This window comes from Podarcis bocagei (assembly GCF_964188305.1).
Source record: "Podarcis bocagei genome assembly, chromosome: 11".
In the NCBI taxonomy this organism is placed as follows: domain Eukaryota; kingdom Metazoa; phylum Chordata; class Lepidosauria; order Squamata; family Lacertidae; genus Podarcis; species Podarcis bocagei.
This window is the reverse complement of record NC_138136.1, coordinates 28,418,458-28,435,118: the sequence shown is the minus strand read 5'-3', so window position 1 is coordinate 28,435,118 and position 16,661 is coordinate 28,418,458. Positions and strand designations below refer to the sequence as shown.

Here is a 16,661-nt window from a genome sequence, read left to right as displayed (position 1 = left end):
CTCCCCACCCTGAACTGGTTATAATGGCAAGTGTGAGCTGGCTGAAGGCAGACTGAAGTTGACGGGGCAGCATCCCATTTGCCTTAATAGACCAGCCTTCACTGGTTGGAAGGAGACAGAAGTTCATCCAGTTTATATTCAGTAAGATACATAGAGTGTTGAACCAACACCATTGGGTCTCTGAGTTATTTTCCTGAATCAGGTATTTGCAATTGAAGGATTTGTTCTTTACAGGTCACTGGTAACCCTCCTATAGTTAAAAGGTTCCAGATGAGACTCAGGCCTTTGTCTGACCCCCCCACCCATGTAGCCAAGATTTATTTATTTCACTTAAATATTTATAAATTGCACCTTCATACAGTTGTAATTGAAATTATTCAACTCCCGTTGCAAATCAGGTTTATTATAAAAATTTACAGACTTTCAGCTGTTTGCAATGAGCAAATCAAACAAAAGGAATTGAAATAGCTTGACACAATGGATGCTTCAAGTGGTTTCCCCAAATTCAGCTGAAATCACAGGTCTCGGGTTTTAAAGATCTTGGGTTTTAAGGGCCTGCTTGATTAACACAGGCTTTTTTTAAAAAAAAAGATGTCTAAAATGATTGGGAATGATTCCTGCCAAACCTCTATCAAGAAGGGGTTTCACAAGGCAGGGCCCGCCACACTAAAGGTCTGGCCAGCCAAACCTCAGGGGCAGGTGGGACCTGGTGCTTCACAGTCATCCCTCTCCCTTGGCTGCCTTCTAGGTTTGTGCTAACTTCAATTTCCTACCGCCCTGAATATACTCTAGTTTTGGCTCCGTTCAATTCTGGATTTATGTTTCCTTTGAATTGGCTATGGCAATCAAACCGGTCTTGTTGGCCCTCAACTCAATACTTCCACTGGTGTTTCTCTGGGTGTTTCACCTTCTGTGTCATGCAAAGACACATTGGGGAGCTTGATATCCTGATCAAAAGGAAGGAAAACAAAACCAACCAAGTAATCCTGCCACAGCTCAGCCTCTGCAAACCAGACCACAGCATGCTAGACTAGAAGCAGAAAGCAGCAAAGCTCCCTGCAGAATGAACAGCCCCAGATGGTTCAAGCAACAGAGCTGACCTACACACCAAAAAACAAACAAACAAACAAACAAACAAACAAACAAACAAACAAACACCCCAAGGACACAGTTGACTTTAAATTCTGGAGCTGACATAACTCCAATTGCAATGTAATACGGTTTAATATCACTGGACCAATGGTACTTTTAAAAATGTGAAAGAATATTTCACATGAAAAACATGTGAAAAGAGGAAAGTTTGTAGATGTGCAAGTGTGCTAATGCATGCAATGTTATATGTAGAAACAGACACACAACAAAATAGGCTCACTCCACATAACCATCATATCTATGTTGATCAGCCCAGATGATTATGTAACCTAGCACATGGCTGCACATTTCCCCTGCATGTAGCCAGGGTTATTAGTATATTATTAATATTATTGTTCTTTGCAACTAGATTCCTGTTAGGTAGGGTCATATTAATATGGCAATTTTACAGAATCACAGGGCTACTTAGCACTTTATGGTCATGATAGTTAAATTAGAGAAAAGGCATTTGATTGGCTCTCCTTGTGACATCAATATGACTTAAAAGAACTTAACTTTGGCTAAATCATGCCCTACACCTAAACATATGGAATATGAATGCTACCAACATTTATTTGCAATCATTTTTCATAAAGAAATGCTTCTTAGGGAACCTTGGGTAACAGAAACTCTGTATGGACTCTTCACTTGGGTGTCAAACCCGGGTAAACCTCTGAAATGAATAAAATGCAGAATGGCACTTTTTGTCACTTGGCAGACAACACAGAAAAATGTTTCCCATACAAAGATAGGCAGTCCTGTTTTATTAACTGTTGTACCACCATCATGGTCCTGCACATATATAATAAGAATAGTGTTGACTTTAATATTTACCAAGAAGCATAGAAACATGGCTAAGTTAAAAAGCCATACAACAATTCTGAATGAATTGCATAATATAAAGAATGAAAGCTACAGAAAATCACAAGTCATGTGGGTATTCTCAATAGTTGAAAAATAATAAAAAGTGTAGGCATCTGAATTAGTGAAATGCTGGATAATCCTGGAGCATTCCGACATCATTCAGAGCACACCTGTTTTTTGAAAGTACACAGAAGTTAACATAAGTTACCAAAACAAATATCTGCATATACTGTATATTTATTTTGACCTAAAATAATATGAAACCGTGGCCTGACACTATTTTTTTATTCAATAATGGGAACAGAACTGGGTCCTGAGTCAATGTTTCTACTCTAGGGACACAAAGGGATTTGTGAGGAATCTGGAGCTGATTTAATTCCCTGCCTTCCCATTTGTCTCTGCAAAATCTAAACCACAATATGTGTCCGCGTGTCAGTTGATTTACAGTGCTTACACATAATTATAATATAAAATTATTGAATGTGCATGGATTGAAGAGGATGTGTAAAACCACTCAGACTATTGCAGGTCATCTGAAAGTACTTTAGGTCAAGCTGAAGATTCCCTACAGTCAATAAGCCTAGTATCAGAGTCTTATGTGGTCATTTTCACAACAGGGCATCTGCTTCTCTCACACAGAACAGTGGAAGAAGAACTTTTTAAAATGCCGTAATTGAAACAAAACATCCATCTCTTACAGAATGGCAGCTTCAAGAGAAACATATGAACCTGTGGACAGAGCACATGCAGGCTCAAGCTGCTTAAGCAAGTTATTGCGGTTACCAGGCTCACAACCTATGTAGGATGTGCTTTCCTGTGCACAATGTTATCCCCAGGCTAGGCATGTAAAGCCTGCTTCTACACACAGGTAGAAATTCTAGAAGGCATTTATAAACAATTGATGTTAATTGTATAGCATATCTGCAACAGTATTTGGAAAACCCATGGCAGCATGAATAAAACCAAGCCGCTATTAAACATTTGACCTTGGGCTATCTCACCTACCATAGTCATCAAGGTAACTGAACCATTAGATGTCATAATTAATATGATGAGCTTGCCACTAAAGGTTGAATATATTGCTCTACATAAGGCAGCAAGTTGAAAGAAAGCAGCAGTGGTACTTTGCAGTGGAAAGACAGGCATCTTTATCTTTAAAGAAATGCTTTCAAAAGTTTCATTGCGTTAGTCTGGGAAAGGGAAATGTTAATATTGTAATTTTAGGCAGACATCTCATAGGAAGTGGGGATTTCACTTGTGATGCATTCAATTCATTACATAATAGCCTTGCATGATCAACAGATTTTTAAAACAATTGAGATCTATGTAGTATAAACAGGCACTACAGTAAATCCAACGTAATTTGCAATACGCAACTTTAATTGTTAGCTTAATGTGCCCTTTATGCTAGTACAGTTAATACTAAGACTACTGCAAATCTACACTTGTATATATCTTTAATGAGTTTGTGTGCTGTTTCTCACATTTTTCACAAAGAACTATGCAGGATATTGAATGTTTATTTGAACTATGTCTCCATCTAAAGGATTTTAAAGTCCATTGTAATTTTCTTGTACACATATCCCCAAAATGCACATTTACAATTTCCCATAAATTCAAGGGAGATTTCAAAGTATGCATGATTAGGATAAATGAATTAATATACAGTGGTACCTCAGGTTAAGTACTTAATTCGTTCCGGAGGTCCGTATTTAACCTGAAACTGTTCTTAACCTGAAGCACCACTTTAGCTAATGGGGCCTCCTGCTGCCTCCGCGCCACCAGAGCACAATTTCTGTTCTCATCCTGAAGCAAAGTTCTTAACCTGAAGCACTATTTCTGGGTTAGCGGAGTCTGTAACCTGAAGCGTATGTAACCTGAAGCGTATGTAACCTGAGGTACCACTGTAGTTTATCAAGTGAGATTTTAGTATCATGGCACTGGGATCCTCAGTTAGGAACTTGGACCTTAGCAGTTAAACATGTTTCACATAAACAGTTATGAACAAGTTGTTTCACTTCTTCCTATTAATACAGTGGTGCCTCGCAAGACGAAAAGAATCCGTTCTGTGATTCTCTTCGTCTAGCGGTTTTTCGTCTTGCGAAGCAAGCCCATTGATGGATTAGCAGATTAGCGCTATTAGCGGCTTTTAGCGGCTTATCGTCTTATCGGATCAGCTGATAAGCGGCTTAGCGGCTTAGAAAAAGGGGGGGGAACCCGCAGGAACTCACAAGACATTTTTGTCTTGCGAAGCAAGCCCATAGGAGATTTGTTTTGCGAAGCACCTCCAAAACGGAAAACTCTTTCGTCTAGCGAGTTTTCCGTCTTGCGAGGCATTCGTCTTGCGGGGCACCACTGTACCATTATATACAAGAGAATCCTAGCCAGGTCTACTCAGAAGTATGTCCTATTGCATTCAATCGGCTAGATAAAAGGGATAGGACTACAGGCCTTAGTTGGGAAGCTCAAACTTATGGCACGACTTCAGAGTCTGAGGGCACAAATGGACTGCCCAGCAGTTATAATAAGGATGAAGACATGCTTTACACGGTCAGCCTCAGCCATGTGTTTACACATTCTATTGCTTGTGGGAGCAATATAGCATTTTCGCCCTGAAAGAAGACTGCCCCAAACATGGGGACTGCCCTGTTTGAAAACTAGTCTTCAGTCATGAGAAAAACACTGCATAAACACAGGAGGTGAGAGTTGAATTGCTCTAAGGGAACTTTATATAGGGGACAGGGAAGTGCAGTGCGTGAATGAGGAACTCTCTGTGGACTGCAGCACCAAACAAGTGTAGGAACTGGGACTTTGCATTGCAAAGATAAATGGGGAAGGCACATCGCCATCCTTTCTGCACAGAACTGCATCTTAATCAAATATTTGATTTATTAATTTGATAACTACCTTGAGATACTGGAAAAGCTGCAGCTAATTATGATAAACTGAAACCCCTCCCCACAAATGAATAATTTAAAAATAGTGTTCAACTGAGAAGCTGTGACCTACACCTGGGCTAAATCAGTGGCACCACTGTTTTGTGTTGTATTTTCTATTTACATTACTAACAGAAAGAGTGGCAGAAACATAGGGAGAAGACCAAAATATATAACAGTTGTTTTATTGTCGAGTTTCAGAACTGGGGGTGGTGGTGACAGTTCAAAAACACATAGTGAGCTTTTGTAATCAGAGTCAAATATCCCTTTCAATTTCAGCTCAGCTCATAAATACTTTTGACCTATTCTAAGTTGAGTTCCATTCCGTTTCCTTTTCTCCAAGACTGACCTTCTAGAACAGGCATAGGCAAACTCCGGCCCTCCAGATGTTTGGGACTACAATTCCCACCATCCCTGACCACTGATCCTGTTAGCTAGGGATGATGGGAATTGTAGTCCCAAACATCTGGAGGGCCGAAGTTTGCCTGTGCCTGTTCTAGAATGAGTGAAAGGAAAAGAGACCACAAAGGGGAGGCCCTTTGCAGGCCAAAGAGCTTTATCATTAGGAGAAATAAACAGAGTAGAAATAAAGAGAAATAAATACTTCTAAATAGAAATATCCCTATCTAGAACACGCTACTGAGGTCCTTCCCCGTAACTCAGTATCACCTATGTAATACACAACAAAGCATGTTTCTTTGAGAAGGCAAGTTCCAAAGAAGATGTTCCACAACTGAAGAAGCCCTGTTCCTTGTCCCACAAGGCAAACCCCTCACCACCATTTATTTATTTATTTATTTATTTTTGTAAATTACTGTAAAAAGGCAACCATTTTGTCTCTAGGCTGAGACAAAAAAAGATTAATGGTATTTGTTCTTGGACACGTAGCAACACTCAGAAATAAAAGAACACAGTGGTACCTCGCAAGACGAATGCCTCGCAAGACGGAAAACCCGCAAGACGAAAGGGTTTTCTGTTTTGGAGGCGCTTCGCAAGACGAATTTCCCTATGGGCTTGCTTCGCAAGAAGAAAGCCCATAGGGAAATCTCCGGGGACCTCTTTTAAATGCTGGTGGTGGGGAGCAAAGCCTTTCCCCCCCTCCGGCCTTCAGAAGAGGTCCAGGAAGGCCGGCGGGGGCCGAAAGGCTTTGCTCCCCACCGCCAGCATTTTAAAAGCAGTCCGGGATAGCAGGGAAGAGCTTCCCGCTATCGCGGACGGCTTTTGAAGGCAGGCGGGGGGAGCAAAGACTTTCGCCCCCCGCCCGCCTTCAGAAGAGGTCCTGGACCTCTTCTGAAGGCGGGCGGGGGGCGAAAGTCTTTACTCCCCCCTGCCTGCCTTCCAGGGAGAGCGGAGAAAGGCAGCGCGTTTCTCCGCTGTCCCGGACGGCTTTTGAAGGCACCTCTTCTGAAGCCTGCAGCCCGAAGCAGGGGGTGAGCTGCGGAGCCCGCCCCCTGCCTGGGGGAGATGTCGACAAGCCTTGCGCGCAAGGCTTGGGGCGGCAGCCTGCACCCCGAAGCAGGGGGTGAGCTGCGGAGCCCACCCCCTGCTTGGGGGAGATGCCGGCAAGCCTTGCGCAAGGCTTGGGGCGGCAGCCTGCATCCCAAAGCAGGGGGTGAGCTGCGGAGCCCGCCCTTGCTTGGGGGAGATGCCGGCAAGCCTTGCGCAAGGCTTGGGGCGGCAGCCTGCATCCCGAAGCAGGGGGTGAGCTGCGGAGCCCGCCCCCTGCTTGGGGGAGATGCCGGCAAGCCTTGCGCGCAAGGCTTGGGGCGGCAGTCTGCATCCCGAAGCAGGGGGTGAGCTGCGGAGCCCGCCCCCTGCTTGGGGGAGATGCCGGCAAGCCTTGCGCGCAAGGCTTGGGGCGGCAGCCTGCATCCCAAAGCAGGGGTTGAGCTGCGGAGCCCGCCCTTGCTTGGGGGAGATGCCGGCAAGCCTTGCGCAAGGCTTGGGGCGGCAGCCTGCATCCCAAAGCAGGGGGTGAGCTGCGGAGCCCGCCCCCTGCTTGGGGGAGATGCCGGCAAGCCTTGCGCAAGGCTTGGGGTGGCAGCCTGCATCCCGAAGCAGGGGGTGAGCTGCGGAGCCCGCCCCCTGCTTGGGGGAGATGCCGGCAAGCCTTGTGCGCAAGGCTTGGGGCGGCAGCCTGCATCCCGAAGCAGGGGGTGAGCTGCGGAGCCCGCCCCCTGCTTGGGGGAGATGCCGGCAAGCCTTGTGCGCAAGGCTTGGGGCGGCAGCCTGCATCCCGAAGCAGGGGGTGAGCTGCGGAGCCCGCCCCCTGCTTGGGGGTGATGCCGTCAAGCCTTGTGCGCAAGGCTTGGGGCGGCAGCCTGCATCCCGAAGCAGGGGGTGAGCTGCGGAGCCCGCCCCCTGCTTGGGGGAGATGCCGGCAAGCCTTGCGCAAGGCTTGGGGCGGCAGCCTGCATCCTGAAGCAGGGGGTGAGCTGCGGAGCCCGCCCTTGCTTGGGGGAGATGCCGGCAAGCCTTGCGCAAGGCTTGGGGCGGCAGCCTGCATCCCGAAGCAGGGGGTGAGCTGCGGAGCCCGCCCCCTGCTTGGGGGAGATGCCGGCAAGCCTTGTGCGCAAGGCTTGGGGCGGCAGCCTGCATCCCGAAGCAGGGGGTGAGCTGCGGAGCCCGTCCTCTGCTTCGGGGAGATGTCGGCAAGCCTCACATGCCCGGTGGGAGGTCCCGCTTAGCACGCAAGGCTTGGGGTGGCAGCCTGTTCTGGGAGCTGGGGTCGGGGGAAGCTTGGGGGAGATGCCGGCAAGCCAGGACCTCTTCTGAAGGCGGGCGGGGGGCGAAAGTCTTTGCTCCCCCCTGCCTGCCTTCCCGGGAGAGCGGAGAAAGGCAGCGCGTTTCTCCGCTGTCCCCGACGGCTTTTGAAGGCAGGCGGGGGGGGGCAAAGACTTTCGCCCCCCGCCCGCCTTCAGAAGAGGTCCAGGACCTCTTCTGAAGGCGGGCGGGGGGCAAAAGTCTTTGTCCCCCGTGCCTGCCTTCCCAAGGGCTTTTACATCGCCCCGGACAGCGGAGAAGTCCTCCGCTGTCCCGGGCGATTTTAAAATGCTGCCCGCCAGCATTTTAAGATCGCCCCGGACAGCGGAGAAGTCCTCCGCTGTCCCGGGGTTTTTTAAAATGCTGGGGGTGGGAAGAAAAGCCCTTGTCCCCCCCCCAGCCTTCAGAAGAGGTCGGGGGACAGACTGTCCCCGGACCTGGTCTGAAGGCGGTTTCCATAGGAACGAATTAATTGATTTTCAATGCATTCCTATGGGAAACCGTGCATCGCAAGACGAAAAACTCGCAAGAAGAAAAAACTTGCGGAACGAATTAATTTCGTCTTGCGAGGCACCACTGCATTTTAAGCCATTAGAAAATTAGCTAAAAATACTACAAAGTAGAACAAAGCATATGTATAGGTGGAAAATGTTTCCCTGCCACTTAAAAGTGACGAGACAAGATTGGTCCATCTGTCATAATCAGACAGCAACTTGGTGAATAATGTCATTGATCTGAAGCATTATTACAGACTCTCATGCTGGAATTGATTGGGAAACTGAGATTGTTATGTAGGAGAGGCATTCTATGGGCAAAGGCCTTCTGAGATGCTGCATTTTAATTTTCTTTAATACATATCAGCATGTTAAAGAGGAATAAGAACAGAAAAGGAAGCTTGGTGAATCAAACCAATGATTCACCTAGCCCACCTTTCTGTTTCCTATTCTTGACTCCAGGAAGCACATGAAGGCTCAATACGGCCACTGTGGCTTATAGCCACTGAAATATAAAGACAACCTCCATGAATTTGGGTACGTTGGGCCAAGGAAATGCTGGATTCAGCCCTCTACGTACATGTGCTCCAATGTACAGGTAACTTGCAACTTATTGTGAATGTCAAAATAACCCCTTAGAACCACCCCTGTAGGGGTAATCTTACCTTCCAGAGCTAGTGCACTGAATGGGTCTCATCCCCCAAGAAAGGCCTCCTAAACCCCAGTAAGCAAGGTGGAAAGCTTAAAAACTCTTTCCGCACTGGGAATATTTTTAAATTCTCCGCTTTCCTTATGTTCAGTTTGTGTGATTTCAACTGGCCATCCATCAGGTGCATAAAGTTGAAACTGTGTAAGTTAAATGCGCCCAAACTGCAAGTTACTTGTACTCATAAATGCTTCTAACTGCAGCAACCATTTTACACGCACCCAACTGACAGGTGTCCGCCTACACAGGGGTCTTTTTGGACTCAGAAGGCGGCAGAATGGTGGCAGAATAGGGTGGGCTTATGTGTAATCTGCCAACACGTGCAAGGATCAGGAACTGAACCCCTGTGCAAAATGGTAGCTGCCTGTACATAATTATTATCTACCATCTATTAACTGGACTTCAGCTAGTCACTTATTGCTGTGTTTTATAAAATTAGACCAATACTCTTTAATAAATATGCATTTGTTATTTGATCAGCATACAGCACTGTTTTTCTGTCAACCGGAGGCATCTATTCTCATGTGCTTTTAGTTTCCCCTTGCACTTCCAAGTCTAGATTGTGTTGCCCTGCCACTGTCAGCACTGTTGGGTTCCCAGACTCTGCCCTGAACCCCACCCATTGTCCCCATTTTCATCAAAGAAGTGCTGGAAGGAGGTACATGCCAAGATTTTATGTTCCGGCATCCACAACTTTGCACCAGATCTCTGGTGTTTTCCAGTTTCCTTGGGATTTTAAGAAGGTTGGCAGCAATTCATGAAAGGTCCTCATATTTATGGGGTCTCTTGTTTGGATGTTCAACTTCTTATTATGGCGAGGAGTGTGGTAGAACTGCAAAGCCTAAGAGGCAATCACTTAATGTCTCTCTAGGGGTGAACCAACACCCAAATAGGCTTATTGCTTAAATTCCACTTCAAAGTTCTGCCTCCGTGAAGAGAAGGGTCTTCTGCCCTCTGCCCCCGCAGCAAAAAAGTTTAAGAGACACTTACCGTATCACGTTGTCTATTATCTTTCCCTGAAATGATCAGGAAGTAGTTCCACACCAACAGTAGCAACAGTGTTAGAGGAATCATGTACAGCTCAAAATTCCAGGTCACAAAGAGGAACAGCTGGAACCAAAGAGAACAAAAAGGTATTTAGATTTCCTTGAATGACAATACGCAAAATAGAGTATTATACACTAAAATTTCCCATTTCTGGCACAGAAAAAATATATTAAACATGTCCTTAAATCTGTTGCTTTCAGCAGTTCTTACACAGGGCAACCCACTTTATCTCAGGCAAAAAGAAAAAATTGATACTTTTCAAAGCCTAGAGTTTAGACACCGTTTCTCTCATAGCAGAAGACATCTGTGAATTTTGTAATTTTGGCAAAGATGTGTCCCAAAGCTTTAAGGACTCACGCAAGACAATGTTTTCAATGTTGTTAACATTAGTACCAGCAGCAGCAGCAGCAGCAGCAGCCTGCCACCATGATCCTTCCAAGGATTCATGTGAGGGCAGTCAAGTATTGAGAAACTTACAGGCTTCTTGGGAAGTGTACTTTAAACAGTACAGGTTCAGAAGTCAACAGGAACAACTGAGACCAGCATTTGGATTACTACTGGGATAGGAAAGTAGCTTTGGAGCCCTAACAACTGAGCTTGGATAACAAAGCAGGTGTTAGCAAATAAAACTTGAGTCTTCTGTAGCCACATTAACACTAAATAGATTATAAATTTTGCAGTTCACTTGTTCACATGAGCTGATATAAGGAATCTTTTCAGAAGTGAAACAAGGCACAAGTATTTGAAAACAAATATAGTCCCCTCCCCAGTTCACTGTAATTAAGAACAGATTAGTCGATTAACAAAAATATTATAACAACTACCAATCGCACAGAAGACTTAAAGAAGCAGACTTAAAAGAAATGTTTACTTGTTTTAAAATATATTTTCATGAAAAACCCCACGAGGCAGATTCATTTTATTTTAAAATATTACTGCTTAATATATAAATTTCCATAAGTGGTGTACAGCAAATGAGAAAATGTATTACAAACATATACAGATGCTATCTTAGAAGATATTCTTCTGCCTCTTTTTCAGAGAAGGCCTCTTAACATGGTGCCTGTCATGCATCTTATTTAAGGGTGACTTATTTATATGCAAGTTTCTGCAGATATAATCAATAAATTCATCTATTAAAACTTATGGATAATTAATTAATATGTGGGAAGCGACATAACACCTCTGCAATGGTATAAAGCAGATTATAATCCTAAAATTATACTACTGCCTGTTTATGAGACAAAATTGGAGGACATCTCTTGATAGGGATGATGCCTCCTTGGAGAATGCTTTCAGTATGAAGGTTCTCCAAAACACTGAGAGGAACAAGGAATGGGGGTGGGGGGCAGAGGAAGCCTGCCTTGGCTTAGGAAACTGCTCTGATACGTCCCTTGTCAAGGAATATCCTCCAGGCGCATCTCACAAAAATGTAAACGTGTTCTTACTATGAATTTGTTTGGAGATCTAGTATGCTCCACCCTCCACTCCTGCCTTTACCGACAATCTTGATGAGTGTGGGTTATGCCTTCTGTTGCTGCCTCACATACTGTGAGGGCTTCCTTTCCCTTCCTTAGGTTTTTGCTCCTTAATTGAGATTTCTGTCTTTTCTTGTTAGGGCAAGTTCTATTGTTTCTTCTGTCTCCTTTGTTAGTTCCCCGTTTTCTTTCCTGTTATCCGTAGCATTGTAACAGTTAGGTTCCAGTCATCAATGTGGTTCCAGTTGAATAATCATTTAGGGGTCGGGGAGTTGTCCACTCTGCCGGTTGGTCTGGTGAAAGAGGATTCCTCCTCCTCCTAGAGAGGAGGCAAAAGGCCTGCCTGATCTTTCCAGTAGAAGGCATAATCTCTATCAAGGAACGTCCTCCATCCTTATTTCCAAACAGAAATTCTCAGTCAATGTTGCTGTTGTTGTTGTTAACCCACTCTTCACTGAAGTGTTCAATTCCACATAACAACGAAATAAATAATAATAAATATAAACAGAAAAAATACAAAACATATAGAACCCATAAAAACAAGACCAATAAATAAATAAAAATTAACAGCTACGTTTAAAAAAAGAAAACAACTCAATGCACAGATGACTTCCCTCCTCATGAGCAGTCATGCTTCACCCTTTTCAGTTATTACCATAAAGTAGACCATAACCTATGAAGCAAAAAGGCGTTTAAAAAAGAAGGAAGTGTAACGGCTATATCCTTTATAACACTATGGAAACGTAGGCATGATGTGGTAGTCTGGGTTCAGATTCATTTTATTATATTTCTGGGAACCAATGATCACATAATTCTAATACATTTAGAACATCCAAAATGATCCGCACCAAGCCCAAGTCCAAAATAAAACCATACATGCTAAAATGTATAAAATGGAAAAAATGTATAAAATGTGGGAGTCTAGACTCACAAAAAACACCCTTTAATTCTTAAAATTGTAGAATGATTCTTGTCCAGCCATTTTAAACACACCTGTGCAAATAGAAAGCTACCTTGTTTTTAATGAGAGATAAATACACAGGACTGCATTGTTGCTGGGCAACCTAAGATTTCAACTTTAAATGAAGAATCACAACCAATGGAGAAAGAGCTAATAATAAAAGATGCATCATTTTCATATATTTAATTACAACATCTTTGAGAAAAAAAATGAAATGAAATTGATGCTGAAACCATCCACACAAAGCACTTGATTCAATCTTCTGTGAGATTAGTATCAGCTGTTTTTTTAGAATTTGTGCTCCTTTCTTGCAGCTACATCAGTAAACCTGGTGATGATCATGCAGTCAAAGCAGATATGATTATACAGTGACATCACTGGGGACAAACAATGCCTGGAGTACAGGGGAATAACAGCTCATCTGGGACTCCGGGTGGGAAACGTTTTGATGCATGCCGCAGCCGTGGTGGGTCTAGGTAGGCCTTCATCATCTGGTGTAGCAAGGGGAGGAGATGGTTACCAGCTACCATTCACCCCCAGCCACAACGATCCTCTCAGGTATGGGTGGGCAGCGCCCACAGAACCAATCAGTGGCAGGGGCTTGGGAGCTGTGCACAGCCTGTGCTTGGCCTATTTAAGGTGGCAGCCAAGTGCAGCTCACCCACTTGGCTGTTTGTGGGCCGGGGGAACAATGCCTGAACGCAGTACAGGAGGAAGGAAGGAATTCCTCTTGCAGAGACACCTGAGCTAACATTCCATCCAGCCACTATCCCATGGCAGTGGCTGCAAGTTCCTCTCTGGGAGCCTGCATGTGTCATGCAAACTAGGCCTTAACATAATTCTGTCAGCTCAACCCACCCACCTTCATACCTGGAGACTATAGTGGCAATTTTTGCTCTTCTGAAAATGTCTCTACTGTGAGATTTTTCTAGAGTACTAAAAAAAGTGTAAAATAAGTGACAGTGTCTTGTGGCACCTTAAAGACTTAATGGAACGTACAGTGGAATAGCTTTAGCATAATTCTCATTGGATTAAGAAGGTTCTTGCCTATGTTCAAAGCAAAAAGATCTTAGCCACTTACAGCAAAAAACATATTCCTCTATCAAAGATCGTGCTACAATTAAGTGTGGTAGTAGTACACCTTCATAGACCTGATGAAGGCCTTTGACCTCATTAGCCAAAAAGGACTCTTCATACTGCTCAATAAGACAGGATGCCCACCTAAGCTCCACAATATAATTGTGTCCTTCCACGAGAACATCCATGGCACCTTCCAATATGATAGTTCATACTCCGATGCCTTCTCTATAAAGAGTGCTGTGAAACAGAGCTGTGTTTCTGCTCCAACTCTCTTTGGCATATACTTTGCCTTGTTGCTCTGTTCTGCCTTCAGCTCAACTGAAGATGGTGTGTGCTTCCATTCAAGGAACAACGGGGGTCTGTTCAACCTGGCACAGCATTTACAGTGCACTTCCAGGAAGCTCTACAGCCCAAGCTGTAAATGATTTTGTTTCCCTAGATTCCACCATAACCAGCAACTTCTCCATCAATGCTGAGCTGGACAAGCATATTGTCAAGGCAGCCACAGCAGTGGCTCACCTCTTGAAGAGGGTTGGGGAGAATGTGATGCTAACAACCAATACCAAGGTAAAGGTCTACCATGCTTGTATGTTGAGCACACACTGCTTTATGGAAGTCAGACAAGGAATTAGTGATACAGAAAGCTGTACACCATTAATTTGGGCTGCAGATAGAGACTTTTCCTTCCTCTTTTTTGTGTACAATGCAATCCTCAGTTGAGGGGGAGTGAAGTGTCTCGGAGATCATCATCATTATGTGAATATTTACAGATTTCTCTGTTAAATATGCTGTTTTCACTTCTGTCTGACTTTTGCCAATATGAAAGTTACTACAGTGGCATGAATTTTTCATCGGTAATTCGTGGACTGTTAATGTGATGCTTGTATCTACAGACTCTGGGGCTTGCATTGTGGAATTGTCAGTATTTTCAAAGCAAAGTCACAGCACTTTCATCTTTAACTTCTATAAAATGATGTGAAATGTCTTTACACGATTGTAAGTGGAAAAAGGGAAGGGGTGGGAACCCAAATTTATATTAAAACAAGAAATTCTGCAAAACTTCTAGGGCCTTAGCTAAAAGCAGACTTCACTGATGTTGACAAATCTGCCAAGGTAAATTTGTTTTGATTAGGTGGCTCCATCAACTTTACAGTTCTTCATGTGGAATATCTTCAGTTAATGTTTCATTGGATAAGCCGAAGAACATCAAATGAATCCTGCCTAATACTGGAAGGAAATTGTATGCATTTAGTTGTACCATAATGGCCGCTTACCCTGCTCCGGTGGACAGTGGTTGCAAACCCTCGCGAGCTGCCCTCCATTCCCAGGGCTGCAAGGAGTCACGTCCCAGCAACCAGCTGTTGCAAATTCCCTGTCCGATTGCACTGCAGGGTGGGATAGCCCTCCAAGTCTAAAGTTTAAACTGGCCAATCATAAGCAGCCAATTGGACAGAGTCTGGCCAGTGGACCTGAGTGTGGAAGTTCTCGCTCTGGGCCGCCAGCTAAGGATAAAAGGATAAGGATAAAAGCCGACTACACCTAGCGCTTGAAGCTCACGTTGGATCTAACTTTCTTCTTGACTAAGCCAAGATCACATGCCTTAATTGTCAACTCAGGTATAAGACAAGCATGAACTTTTCATGTGAGGTTTAGTGTTTAATGTTGTAAACCAGAAGTATTCTGTATGTGGGGTTTTTTTAAAAAAAGGTTTCATTCTGTTCCACTTGCTATCAATATTTAAATTAAAGTTGCAGTTTTAATAAACTGCATTTATTTTATTCTTAAACTTTTCATAGAGTTTTAGATGGCTGACAGCTTCTATATAACGAAGTGCAATATAACACTTGATACATACATGTAACCTTTCATTATTGTGAAGTCTGAAGGGGAAAGTGGCTACCATGTTTAAAGAAAAAGTGTATTGAAATGGGGTGAGATTAAATGCTTTCCAAATTTCAAATCTTCCTCCTATATCTTCTCGTGCCACCTGTAGCTACCTTTTTTGAAAAAGATAGATAAATCTTTGTTTACAACAAATTGAGAATTTCTATAGGTCCTAGCTTTGGAGAGAGGAAAAATACTGGTTCAATGACAAAGGTTACCAAGTTATCAAAATTCCAGAGTTTTTGTGTGTTGGAATCCATTTGTCTCTGGAGACAATAGAGGAGTCCATCTTTGGGGGTGAAGTCAAACTGTTGGAGAGTTACAGCAACTGCTGTGGCTGGAGAGACCAATACGGGAGAGACATGCTTTGTTGCACTGGGGCAAATGAGCTCTGTTTCACAACGCTCTTTATAAGGACGGTGTCAGAGGATAAGCCATCATACTGGATGGTGCCATGCATGTTCTTGTGGAAGGACGCAACCATATTGTGTATTGCTGTTCTGGCAGTGTTGATCCGAGGCCACACTTTCTGCTTTGTGCCATGGGTTCTCTTTATATACTCGATATAATCTTAACATTTACATAAGAAAACGCTCAAGGACACATAATTTTCATATGCATATGGTTGGATAAGAGTCTATTAATATATGCTTATCACAGCCATTTCAGGTAGATGATTTCTTCAAAGAGTTAGTGATCTTTCATACATTACTAAGTTGACAAACATTTTAAAGAATCCAAGTAGAATACACACATTGCAGTCAACGTGGCACTTAACTGCAGTTCAGTACTCATTTACTCACTCAGATTTACAGTCGCAACCAAGAGGAGCTGGCATTATTTTTCATGGTAGAAATAGTATCAAATTGCAGCTGGCTTGCATTAATGACTGGATCAAATAATGTCTAAGTAGTAAAGGTTTCAGGTTCATTGAAGCTTATCTCTTTTTAGTACTCAATTTCCCCCAACAGAGTTGCCAATTGTTTCTTGGGCCTTTGTCTTGGTCATTTTACCTAGCAGACCATTCTGTACATTAATTATTTGCTAAATGAACACATTACTCTTATAGCCCATTCTCAATTTGTTTTTTGCTTTATTATTATGTACGACTTGAAAGTCAAGTTATGTTTTCAATGTAGTGCTGATGTGAGGGGTAATCACAATCTATAAGAAGTTATTATGTAATTCAATTATGTCCCTATTAAGCTTTCGGAAAAAACCCTCTCATTATCCATGCCTTTCAGGTTGGAGAGCTTTCTGATTCTTTGTGGCTTGTAAAGTTCCTTAACAATTGTCCAACAAAGTTACAAAACTTAA

The 16,661-nt window shown here is 43.6% G+C and overlaps 1 protein-coding gene across 7 annotated transcripts in view; it reads right to left on the bottom strand.

Moving 5' to 3' along the window:
* The window catches only part of MCTP1 (multiple C2 and transmembrane domain containing 1), a gene marked incomplete at its 3' end in the record, with an annotated part of 198,899 nt that overhangs the window by 29,505 nt on the left and 152,733 nt on the right, over window positions 1-16,661 (bottom strand). For 6 of the 7 annotated variants that reach the window (XM_081212354.1, XM_081212355.1, XM_081212356.1 and 3 more), the window contains one exon: window positions 9,885-10,004. In XM_081212354.1, coding sequence (XP_081068480.1) covers window positions 9,885-10,004 — 120 coding nt within the window. Of the gene's footprint in view, window positions 1-9,884; window positions 10,005-15,406; window positions 15,454-16,661 lie in introns of those variants that run through there. The other variant, XM_081212357.1, reaches the window with a different exon arrangement.